Raw genomic sequence first — 13,075 nt, 5'->3', positions numbered from 1 at the left:
TCACCTTTTAATTTAATAAAGAACTTTTGAAAATGAGACATACATCCAAAGTGGGGTTTCAAAAGAGACATACCTTAATTAAGCCTTACGTAACTCAACAATTCACTTTTACAACGAAGAACACCCAAAACCCTAGCTTGAGTCACTTTGAGAAAGATTACCTTGCAACCCTAGGTTTTCATTCAAAAATCATGTTAAGAATCATGGGTTTAATGCTAGGATTGATTAATAATGTTAAAGATGTTCTTACCTTAATGTTAGAAGACTTGGAGGGAAGATTTTCGTCCTTAGGGTTTATGAGAATGTGAATAAATGATAAAATTAACTGAACCCGCTTTATATATACACTGCTGGAGGCAAGTGAAATACACCTAGAAATACGGACCGTATTTCAAAATACGAGCCGTTTTCTGTGGCTGTATTTTACATTAACAAAACAGTGGATCCCATAGGAGGTTGGTGAAATACGCCCAAGGAATACGGGCCGTATTGCAAAATACGGGCCATATTCTTTGGCCGTATTTTACGTTAGCAAAAACAGTGGAGTCCCGCTTCTCCAAGACGCTTTCACACTTAACTCCGATTTACAGAGTGTTACACTCTTTTGGGAATCGCCCCAGAATCTCTGGTTTCATCGACCAGCGAATAAGGTAATTTGGCCCACAAATTTCATTAAATGCAAAGGAGGACAAAAATTAAAGACCAGCGATTTGAGGGTCAAAAATTAAAGACCAGTCCATACGAAGAACAATCCGCGCAAAAAAATTGTTTTGCAATTGCATGTCCGAAAAGTGGCCATCCCATGTTATTTTCCTAGTGGGCCTTCATTATTGGGCTATCAGAAAAGCCCAAAAAGAAATGCCTGGCCAACTTCATCGTTCCTACTATTAATTAACTTGAGTATAAGTATTACGTTTATTGCAGACATTCATCGGTGATATTGGTGTATGTTTCTGGATAATTCTCACCCTGAAGCTGTTTGATAAAATGCCTAAGAGAAGTCTCAATTCGAAATTCAAATTCTTGAAGACCTCTACAATGTAATTATCGTAAACCCTTTATTTAAATTCTCTTTTTCAATCTCATGGCCTGTAATTGCATTCTCAATTCTCCATTTTTGCCTTCTTTTTCCCAAATTAACAAACCCCATTATCCCAAAAACAGAATTCCAGTAATCATTTCTTGTAATTCTGAAAGATCAAGAAATGAACAAGACAAGAAAACTAAGTTTAATCAATTGGGTTTACTTAATATTTCTGTTACACTTACTGTAATATCAACTTCACTTGTTGCAAGACCTGCAAATGCAGCAAAAGTATCCGAAAAGAGGAAAAAAAGTGAAGCTTTAACACCACAAGAGTTGAAAAAATGGTCACAAGGTTTACCAACTGTGAGTAATAGGTTACCTTATACAGAAATATTGGATTTGAAAAGAGAAGGGAAACTTAAGCATATAATTAAACCACCTAATGTAGGTTTAAAACAACGTCCCGAGGTAGTTTTAGCTGTTTTAGAGGATTCTAAGGTTGTTAGAATTGTGTTACCTTCTGTTGAAAGTGATCCAAGATTTTGGTCTGAATGGGATGAGTTAAAAGTTGATGGACTTTGTATGAATGCTTATACTCCACCATTGAAAAAACCCGAGATTCCATCGCCTTATTTGGGGTTCTTGTTGAATATTCAAGGTTGGTTGTTTACTTTTGGGAAGCCCAAGCCACAGTCGAAAAAGGCGTTGGAGTTGAAGAGGGTGAGAGAAGAATTGAAGAAGAGGCGAAACCAGGAGTTGACGAAGATGCGGAACGAGAGGGAGAGGATGGAGAAGGCGATAAAAACGCAGAAGAAAATGGAAGAGAGGAAAAAGAAGAGAGAGTTGAAGAGAATGAGGTATGAGGAGTCGTTGCGTCAAGCGAGTAAAAGTTCTCAGGATATGGCAAGAATGTGGGAAGGTTTAGCTAGTGATACGAATGTTTCCACTGCTCTTGGATTGGTATTCTTTTACATATTTTATAGAACTGTTGTATTTAGCTATAGGAGGCAGAAAAAGGATTATGACGATAGGTTGAAGATAGAGAAAGCAGATGCTGAGGAGAAAAAGAAGATGAGGGAATTGGAGAGGGAAATGGAAGGGATTGAGGGTATTGATGATGACGAAGAGGAAGGAAAAAAAGGGGAGGATAATCCTTATATGAAGATGGCTATGCAATTCATGAAGTCAGGTGCTCGTGTTCGAAGAGCACGTAATAAGAAACTTCCCCAGTATTTAGAGAGAGGTGTCGATGTTAAGTTCACTGATGTTGCTGGGCTTGGAAAAATTAGGGAGGAGCTTGAGGAAATTGTTAAGTTCTTCACCCACGGGGAGATGTATCGCAGGCGAGGAGTCAAAATACCAGGTCAGATATATGCATATATTGATTTTTTTAGGGGTCTTCTTTAATGTTGTTTCCTATTTGAGTTTATTGTTTGATCCATATTTTCTTTGAATAGGAAAGTCTGTTTCTTTCTATTTCAGATCAGCATGAATTAAGCCATCACATCAATTACTCTAGATATGTTAGTTATTTGTTCTCCGTACTAGTGTATTTTTTTTTCTTTTTCGATGACATGGGAACCCGCAGCCGCTACTCTTCGGGTGCGCACAGGGTAAACCTAGCTCTTGTATTCCTGCACTATACAGTCATTTCCTGATGAAATCGTGTGTTTAAGTGGATAAAATAGACAAAATGTTATAGGCTTCTTCCACTGTGATATTCCAGCATTAGCAGGTCCAAGGTCCTTTAATCCATTACTAGCTTGGTCACCTATGTCTCTTTCTTTTCCAGGGAGGTTTACTATTGTTCCGTCCTTTGTCAGTAGAGACTTCCTATCTCCAAATCCCCGGAAAACAATAACAACGGCAAATATCACCAGTCTATGTAACATTTGAAGTGCAAATATCACATGCCAGAATAGAACTCTTTCTGACTTAAATATAACATAATATGTTCGACATCTGCTTCTGTAATTTTAGCAGAAAGAACCTCTCTGTCTGTCTGTCTCTCTCCCCTTAAAGTTTTTGATTACTGATTCTTGTTGTTATTCATTACATCAATTTATACGAATAGCATTGCCATGTTACTGTGCCAGGTACTTTTCTGAACCGAGGGTCTACCGGAAACAACCTCTCTACCTCACAAAGGTAGAGGTAAGGTCTGCGTACATCCTACCCTCCCCAGACCCCACTTGTGGGACCACACTGGGTTTGTTGTTATTGTAGCGTTGGCAGTGTGTACTTTGCTGCATTTTTATAGTTAAAACTATTTCCATGCAATTATCTTCTCTTTTCCGGTTCTTTCCTGCATTATGAACTTTCAATTAATGACAACATTGTGAGGCGTAAGATTTACTATGCTCCTGGGTACTTCCATTCTTAAAAAAAGATTTACTATGCACCTGTTTTTTTTTTTTTAAATAATGTGGTGTTCGGACTGGCTTGCATGCACCTTGACCATTCCACTGGGCACCTGCTACCTCCCACTAGAAAAAATACCGGGCAACTCTTATGCTCCTGTCTGTTTCACTTCGCTGATGATTCTCTCAGCTTTTTTGCCTTCTTGTTTGGCACATTAGCTTGGGCCTGCTTTATTCTTGTCTTAAATCATTATGAATCTATTGAACAATGCTCTTTCAGGGGGGATACTGCTTTGTGGTCCACCTGGAGTGGGGAAGACTTTGTTAGCAAAGGCGGTGGCTGGTGAGGCAGGGGTGAATTTCTTCTCCATTTCTGCGTCTCAGTTTGTTGAGATATATGTTGGTGTTGGTGCTTCTCGTGTTCGAGCACTCTACCAAGAGGCGAGGGAGAATGTAAGTCAATTTTCTATCTTCTTTACTATGCATGCCATCGTGCAGAGTCATTTGTTTATAAGCGCTTGGTGTTATAGTCGGCTACTTTTGTTCACCTATGATGTTGATTAAGATTCTGCCATTTCCCTCCTATTCTAAGTGAATTGTTTGCTTTTGTCTTTTCATATTGCAAACACAGCTAGTTTGGCGTTGAGTAGTAGTTGATTGCTTGATTGATTGTTGCTAGTGGGTTGCTTCATAAGTCTTGTTTCTAAATCTTGTCAAGCCATTTTTTCTTTTACGTAGAGTGCTTTTATATGTAACTTATAAAGTGTATGAACATTATTATGTGGTTTGGCATAGGCCCCGTCAGTGGTGTTCATTGATGAGCTGGATGCAGTTGGCAGAGAACGTGGTTTGATCAAAGGCTCAGGTGGACAAGAACGTGATGCGACTTTGAATCAGGTTTCCTTGGCATTTTGCACTAATGAGAAACTGCCACTTCATCTTATTGAGATCTCAGGCTACATTGATTTAGAATGTTCCTCTTTTTTCTTCAGCTTCTTGTATGCTTGGATGGTTTTGAAGGCAAAGGTGAAGTCATCACTATTGCTTCTACAAATAGACCAGACATATTAGACCCAGCACTTGTTCGACCAGGGCGGTTTGATCGAAAGATATACATCCCAAAACCTGGCCTCATTGGACGAATAGAAATTCTTAAGGTGCAAGTTGCATATGTAATTTGTCTGTTCAAAAGCTTAATCACTTTAACATCTTAGTAAGCTTGTTATGTATTTTGCTTCATGCTTTTCTTACATCGCATTTCCTTGGATTAGGTGCATGCTCGTAAGAAGCCTATGGCTCCTGATGTGGACTATATGGCTGTTGCCAGTATGACTGATGGAATGGTTGGTGCAGAGTTGGCCAACATTGTTGAGGTTGCTGCTATTAATATGATGCGCGATTCAAGAGTTGAGGTAATAGCTTTTGGGTTCAGACTGAGTCAAAAAGAATTCTAACCTAGTAATTAAGCAATATGTGTGGTAGTAGTTGTTATTGACTGTACTGATAGACTTTTTGGCATAGTCTTTAAGCAGCATGACATCTTCTTAGATCTGAGCTCTTATTTATTACACAGTCGACATGGGAAAAACTTTTTCGTTGTTGCTTTCAACATGATGCCCTTTTTAGGCTGAGAAGTGGGGACTGGGGATGTGCTGATATTGATTAATGGGTCTCGAAATGTGTTTCTAGATATCATTGTAGAGAACCTCTCCCCACTCAAAACAAAAAATGTATGCTGAAATTTGTCTTCTAGATTTATCATGACAAAGATGAAATTCTGGTCTTCATCCATCTCTGAAGTTTAGTACTCACCTAAGACGGGTCGTCCAGACCTGCACTTCACTTTTCCATGGTGCTCTTCTGCTATCAGACTCTGTAAACTTTGTATAACCTTAGAGTTTGGACTTGGCAGATTACAACTGACGACTTGATACAAGCTGCACAAATTGAAGAACGAGGAATGCTTGACCGGAAGGAGAGAAGCCCTGAGATGTGGAAGCAGGTGGCTATTAATGAAGCAGCAATGGCTGTGGTGGCAGTGAACTTCCCAGATCTTAGAAATATTGAGTTTGTAATGCTCTTTACTCTCCTCTACATTGTTTACTGTCTGCTTTTTTATTCTAATCTTCCTGATATCTGCTTTCTCATTGTTGTTGTATGGTATGACATTTTGGTGAAGTATCTTCATTGTGTTAGGCAATCATGTTCATGTTTACCCTAATGCTTCGCTTTCCACTCGGTTCACTTTTCATTAGTACCCAAATGTGCATTTGTTTTTACTAGATGCGTGTATCATATCTATGATAAAGCTAATGATCTGATGTACTACTTGGATTTCTGTCTTGGGATAACTCCTTGCGAACCTGTACGGAATTCTGGCACTTTCTCCTACTTACTCAGTGTTGGTGGCGTATCATGTCATTATATTACCTTGTCAAGAATTAGCAAGCTCTGATGTTATGTTTACTTTTTAGATATTAAAACTTTGAGAGAAGTGGAAAGTGTGATTGCTATCATCTTGCACGCTATAGATGCCTGTTTGAATGATTGACGAAGTAGTTGAAATCATGCTCAAATGTTAATTTATTATATTTGTTCCCTATACAATGTGTGTGGACATGAGTTTAAATTTTACATTAATAACTAAAATCTCAATCTGATTTAACCATGTGTTGAAGGAAAGCAATACCCGTGTAGTAGAATACAACTTGTTAGGAAGGAGCTTTAGAGTGGAATTTGGTCAGTTAGGAGAGACTTCAGGAAAGATCAACCCGGTGGATTTCTCATGCTCTATTATGAAAATATCAATGTAATTTAACCATGTCTTAAATAAAATAAGCTGTATGTATCCCTGTAATAGAATATTACTTGTCACGAACGAGCTTTGGAGTCGATTGACTGCTGGTACCAGTAGCCAAAAAAAACTTGGGTTAGTTAGGAGAAATTTGATGAAAGAGCAATCAGTCTTTGTCCTTCTTCCTGAATTCTGATTTCTCATGCCTTTTGCTTGACAAAATACGAAAAAAAGACTCTTGCCATTTGCTAATGCAAGTATCTTTTTCTTGTTCTTCCAAAATGCGTTGAGTTCTTATTTGCATCCTTCTCAAAAAAGTTGTTATCAGCATCATTACAATTGATTAGTTAAACCCGTTGCTACTTTCATAATACAGCATGAGCATACTTCATAGTGCCTTTTATGATATGCTGTTTTTTGTTAATGTTTCTTTTTGTGAAGCTCACTATTGCTCCAAGGGCTGGAAGGGAGCTGGGTTATGTGCGGATGAAAATGGATCATGTCAAATTTAGCGAAGGAATGCTGAGGCACGGTTTCTATCCCCTTCATATTGCACTTATCTTTCTGATTTATGCTCTTAATTTTTTTTTTTTTTTTGGAAATGCAACAAGATATGCTAGTGTATATGTAATGGAAGAAGTGAGGGTATTTCAAACTTCTACTCATGTATTACCTTAAGTGATATGAAGAAACATATCTATAGACCCCACATACACAAAGTATTTGCTTTTTGAAATACCTCACTGCCTGTTGCCAGAGAAAAAATTTCCAGATTATAGGCATCTTCGCATGTGTAACTTTTGACTTCATTTAAATGCAGCCGACAATCGCTCTTGGATCACATCACTGTTCAGCTAGCACCACGTGCTGCTGATGAGCTGTGGTATGGAGAGCATCAGGTAAGATATGCAGAAATTTTTAAGTTTTAGTTTTGCATCATCTGTCACCTACAGAAGCGTGTCTAGATCTAGCATTAAAAAGATACGGGTTCAATTGAATTGCCCATAACTTTCAACGCAGAACATAAATTTATGTGTAAAAAATTACTAAAAGTGTAGTACGTACTCCCTCCGTCCCAAAAAGATTGTCCTCTTTTGACTTGGTACAAAGTTTAAGAAATAAAGGAAGACTTTTGAAATGTGTGGTCCAAAACAAGCCTTAGATATTTGTGTGGCTGTAAATCATCTTATAAAGTTAAATTGTTTCTCAATATAGAAAGGGGGCAATCTTTTTGGGACAGACTAAAAAGGAAAGGAGGACAATTTTTTTGGGACAGAGGGAGTATTAGATATGAACCATAACTTCAAAAATATAATGGGTTCAATGCTAAGAATTTTTTGATTGAACCCATAGAGTTTTAATCCTGGGTCTGCCTCTGCCTCTGGAGTGTTTAAATAGCTTGAAAATGATCCATGTTGCTTTTGTTGGAGTCTTAAAGATTATTCTGAGGTGTAGCCTAATAGGTATCATGATGAAATTCCATAGCCATTGGGGCACAAACACAAATCTTGTGCCCAACATGGAATAGACATACAAACATAAATATGCACAAGGCACATTGCATGTAGATTTAGAACAAATTTATTGATAAAGTATGTAATTTAGCCCAATTAACCCGGAGACAGATTACTGGGCAAACATTTCTTCTGCATATTTGGAGAGATGTTTTAAATGTCAGTTGAGTATGTTAAATGATCATGAGACATAATATTATATCCCATTTGTAGGAAATGACGGCAAAAGATACATTTGTGGTTTAGACCTTCAAGGTTGGATTTTTTAAGTAAAGAAGAGAAGAGCAAGAAGAATATAAGGTGGATCAGTGGGTTGTTCCCAAATTCTTACCGGGATACATTTAACATTTTCCACTTTCATATTCTAGATAGAAATAAGTGATTTTTTTTGCTTTCCCACCCGGTGTCGAGTACCCGCTTTGGGCCCCAACTAATCTGGATTCGCGCCGTGTAAGGCCCATGAAGTTGGGAAGCGCTCCGTACCAGGATTTTTCCATTCTCAGGGCATCCTATCCTTCTCACCACAACCCTTAGTGGTGAAAATAAGAAATATGGTGTTCTCAGCAAATTCTCATCCAAAAATTTGGATTTTCTAAAAAAGGTGGAGAATTAGTTCTGAACCATCTTCATCAAATCAATCAGTTACACCTAAATCAAAAAATTGATCGATTATATGAATCGCCTGGATTCTTTCTGCTCTATTCAGACCAATTACAACCATCCTCATTAGGTTCTAATTCTAGCTCTTAAAGTAAAAGAAAGATCATGCCTCTTATCTTCTCATTTGCCACTGTTGGAGAAAAAACTAGCACCCCCCAAGTCTACCCCAATACCACCACAAGCAGTGCCACTTTCTCAATGAGAAATCCAGAATATGTTATACATAAAGTTATCTAACATGGACCTGTTTCATGCAACTTATTTGAACCTGAGGTGTGCTTTGTGATATTATCATGGAAACCATGCGCTGCATTGGAATTTGACTCACACCCAAATGTTAATGCACAGATATTCACACATATTCCACTTGTCCCAACTACCCACCCATTGAGTGCCTGTTCATTCTGGGTGTCAACTTGTACTATTGCACATGAAATGTTTCACTTGCCCTTCACATATTCCAGGTTCCAACTTTTTGCTGTTACTTTGCATAAAAAGAAGTTATAGTAGCATATGATTGGCTAGTTCCTTTATTTTTCCTGTTCTAATGCGAACCTATAGGAGCATATACGTTTTAATCATATTTACTATTTTAAACATGTCATCCAGAGGATTTTTACTCTTTCCGTTTCTGCTTTGAAAGGCTCTGAGGATACTGTATGGAAAAGATTTCTGAACAGCTGCCAAATGGCTCTTACTAGTATCAGAGACGTGTTAGATTAACATATGAATTATTAGACCTGTCTATGTAGATGTATGGGCAGGTGTTATTTGTGTGTACTTACCGTGTATAATGTTAACACCAACCTTTTAGAAGTTTCCATGTATTACTTATTGAGATCTCTATGCCTACCCCCACGCTTACCCTTTCCAGGTCAATAGTTACCATAATATCTTAATCTAGCACCTTGAATAATAGCATTGAACACAGTATTTTATCGAACTGTAACCTAGGAAGTTAATATGCTTTCTCATGACAGAAAGTCCATTTGGACGATAATTCATCACTAATTTGGACGATAATTCATCACTAATACATATAAAATATTTCAGTTCAGTACGATATGGGCAGAGACTGCAGATAATGCAAGATCGGCAGCTCGGACTTTTGTTCTTGGAGGTTTATCTGATAAACATTATGGTTTGTCTGAATTCTGGGTAGCAGATAGGATAAATGTAAGATTTCACTATCTGCACTCCTAACTTTAGTTATTTAACTGTTTCTCCTTCCCCAATTCATCTAGGTTTTAAAGTTAATTTTTAGCAAAAGTATATCTTCCCCCTTCCAGATACTTCATTGGTATGCAGCTCCTAGAGTTTTAAATATGCTATTAAAATAAAATAAAATATCCTATCTCTTTTCTTTTGGGTTGCACTCCCTTGGTGCTTCACTCCATCTGTATTTTCTACATTGATGTGTTTTGCGTGCCACCTGAATTCCAAAATATATTGTGCTTGTCAGGACATTGACACAGAGGCACTTCGCATCTTACATATGTGTTATGATCGTGCAAAAGAGGTATCAGTAGAACTCATTCTTCCTCTCTACACCCTAATCTAAGTGGAAAAAAAAAAAAAAAACACTGTGAGTTACGAAATTGCATGCTGCTTAGGTTTTCATTAATGCAATCTTGAAATGCCTGTACAGATTCTTCATCAGAACCGGAAGCTTATGGATGCAGTCGTTGACATACTAGTTGAGAAGAAAAGTCTTACTAAGGATGGATTCTTTAAATTAGTTGACCTACATGGGTCCATTCAACCAATGCCTCCCAGTGTAGTCGATCTCAGGTCTGCTAAACGCTTGGAGTTCCAGAATACGCTCACAAATCAAAAGGAAGTTGTTTCGCAATGACACAATTGAGTAAGGTATATGGGATTGTGAGGTGATCAACTGATCATTATGTAACCATGAGCTGCTTTGTTCTTTTAGTTTTCTCCTGGAAACATGTTCTCCCCCTTCTGTGGTTCGTGCGAAGGGTGTTTTTTGGCTACTGGGGCTCGAGCAGCTACAATATTTTTCCATCTAGTTTGCAGGGTACGACTTCCTTCGATCTAATTTTGTCTTGAAGATCCTATTGAAGTGGTACAGTTGTGGAAGGAGAGTCTGCTACCTCCGATTGGATAGAATAGAGAGTGCAAGAGCTTTCTGAATGTGTTTTGAAGCTTTCGATCTCAAATGATAATCTGGGAACTATGAAGCTATAAATTGTGTACCAAATGGAGTGAACTCAATTTTTTTATTTCATTTTTCTTCCTTGGGTGGTGGTGGTGTTCATTTAGCTGATTTTCCCTATTCCATTTTGATGTAGATTGCAGAAAGGATACTGTACCGGAATAATAGGTCACACATAATATATTTTTTTTATATGTTGCATAATATTTTCATTAAAATAAACTGCATAAGACTCTGCGAGCAAGCTGGTTTAAACACCATCATTATGTAGAAAATTGCTGCCTAATCTTAACTATGAAAATGCCTAGCACTATGATTAATATAGTCACTCGTAAATTGTATACTCATCATTGCCTTTGTTCTATAGTTAATTGTTGCCAATTTTCATATTAATTTATAATTTAATTATGATAAATTAGTACTACAATTTACTGTATTTACAGGGTGCGATTAAGTTTTTACTCAAAGCATACATTCGTTTTCCTTTTCTTTTGTCAATCTTTGGTTAGTGCTGATTGTCCTCTTAGTTCTTTCCTTGCAGCTTCAGTGCCATGTTCTGTTCTTTAGTATGGTTATATGAGTTGGAACTCGAAGATGGATTTAAAATTTAAAATCAACTTATTAGACACTATTTTTTTTGTGACAAATTATTTATTTCCTTTTTTCAATTTTCTGAGTTTTTCTAATAAGCATTCTGTCAACTTCTCTTCACTTCCGTTAGTTTGGTCAGCCTAGGGTTTAAAACAAACAACTTATTTAATTGAAGCCTAAATGTACTTAATTGGAAAATACATAGATCAAAATTAGAACTAAGCAATAACTTAAGGACCAAAATCGGTATGTAACTAACTGTATTAATTAAATGTTGGAGCTTAAGGGCTTGAGACATAGAATCCGTTTTCCCCTGTTGTCACCTGCCAAGAATACAAATACACTCATGTGGGGACTTTGAGAAGTGAGTGTGACTATTTGAAGTGGTTGAGACATAATAGTTCAAGCAAGAAAATCTTTGGCATAATATACATAACTCCTTCAACTTGACAGTAAATTTTTATTTATACACTCGAATTATAACATATTTCAATTGAACACCTGAACACATGATAAAATGTTTGTATTACACCTTATACTTGGTTTTTGAAAAGGCCTTCACATGTGTTCTAAAATGCCCATTACTTAAACAAGTTAACAACTTAAATGTGTTACCTCCTTTCATTATTCATATTAGCCTCAACAAGCTGTAAAATCTTGGGCATGTTCTAATTGAGGATGATCTACATAATTAAAGAAAGTGATATATTTTATGTGGTTAACTTGTCTACATAATGAGCGCTTAAGAATAAGCGTAGAAGTTTTTTCAAAATTTGAGTCGAAAATATCTACTAAGAACACTTTATCATATGTTCAGATACTCAATTAGCCAAATTTTTTTTATTAAGGTAGGGATGAAGATGGATTTCTATTTCAGTAATCTCACACATCTTTGCAAGGAGAAAACGTGTGGTGACCACCACCTCCCAAGTTCTCGTCTTCTACTTGTTTCCCCAACAACCACCAACTACTAAGTAGAACGTTTGGTATATTATTAAGCATCAAATTGAGTCTTGGAAAAAGAAAACCACTATTCATCAGTTAACTCAACGTCAATACTAAATACTATTGATTTGACCGTTGACAGTTCATAATGCTGCGAGGCCGACTAATTCAAGTCAATTTTGTTCTATATTACGTACTCTTCTAAAGTTCTTGTAACTCTTTGAAAATGACATTATTCAATACCTAAAATGATAAAGAGTAAGGGCAGTCCGGTGCACTAAGCTCCCGCTATGCGCGGGGTCCGGAGAAGGGCCGGATCACAAGGATCTATTGTACGCAGCTTTACCTTGCATTTCTATAAGAGGCTGTTTCCACGGCTTGAACCCGTGACCTCCAGGTCATATGACAGTAATTTTACCAGTTACGCCAAGGCTCTCCTCAAAATGATAAAGAGTATTTGTCCTAATTACATCTTTTCGTAAAGGGAAGAATGCTCCACTAATTAGCAGTATGGTTAAATATGGAGAAAAAAATAAATAAATGCTCTCTTATTTTCTTCTAAAAACGTCAAACATTCTGAAACAAATTGAGTTTACAATAACGATTGATACTTGTAACAAGAGATATATAGTAGAAGATTATTAGTCAATTAAGGCTTATTTCCCATGACAATGTTTTCCATTAGCTTTGTTTCCATGTATGACATGTCGCGGGTGAGAGTCTATAATTTGTCTATGGCGGCAGACAGGAAGAGAAGTATTGCACTAATTAAGGGTGTGTTTGGTGCGAAGATAAATGTTTTTCATGAAAAATATGTTCCTAGAAAATGTTTCTTGGAAATAAGTTTCTTACTTATTTTTTAGTATTTGGCAAGTAAGCGAAAAAATATATTGTCCCACGAACATTTATATGTAATCTAGCAAAACACAATAGGGTGAAGAGTGTGGGTATGGGGGTGGCGGGGGTGGAATGGAGAGAAGACAATGAACTTAAAATGTCACTTATGAA

General features: G+C 37.1%; 1 protein-coding gene across 2 annotated transcripts; it reads left to right on the top strand.

The window, feature by feature from the left end:
- Positions 1–911: 911 nt before the first annotated feature.
- LOC132603698 (probable inactive ATP-dependent zinc metalloprotease FTSHI 2, chloroplastic) lies at positions 912–10,735 on the top strand. 2 transcript variants are annotated; one of them, XM_060316866.1, is made up of 11 exons: positions 913–2,390; positions 3,668–3,840; positions 4,183–4,284; positions 4,380–4,544; positions 4,659–4,799; positions 5,300–5,458; positions 6,623–6,708; positions 7,002–7,080; positions 9,409–9,531; positions 9,818–9,874; positions 10,004–10,735. In XM_060316866.1, the coding sequence occupies exons 1-11, from the start codon at positions 1,085–1,087 to the stop codon at positions 10,208–10,210; spliced, it is 2,598 nt and encodes an 865-aa protein (XP_060172849.1). In that variant the 5' UTR covers positions 913–1,084; the 3' UTR covers positions 10,211–10,735. The 2 variants fall into 2 exon arrangements, with proteins under 2 accessions (XP_060172850.1, XP_060172849.1); XM_060316867.1 differs by lacking the exon at positions 9,409–9,531 and having other exon boundaries at positions 912–2,390.
- Positions 10,736–13,075: the final 2,340 nt, after the last annotated feature.

The sequence above is a fragment of the Lycium barbarum genome, chromosome 7 (assembly GCF_019175385.1).
Source record: "Lycium barbarum isolate Lr01 chromosome 7, ASM1917538v2, whole genome shotgun sequence".
Classification (NCBI taxonomy): domain Eukaryota; kingdom Viridiplantae; phylum Streptophyta; class Magnoliopsida; order Solanales; family Solanaceae; genus Lycium; species Lycium barbarum.
This window is presented reverse-complemented; position numbering and strand designations above follow the sequence as displayed.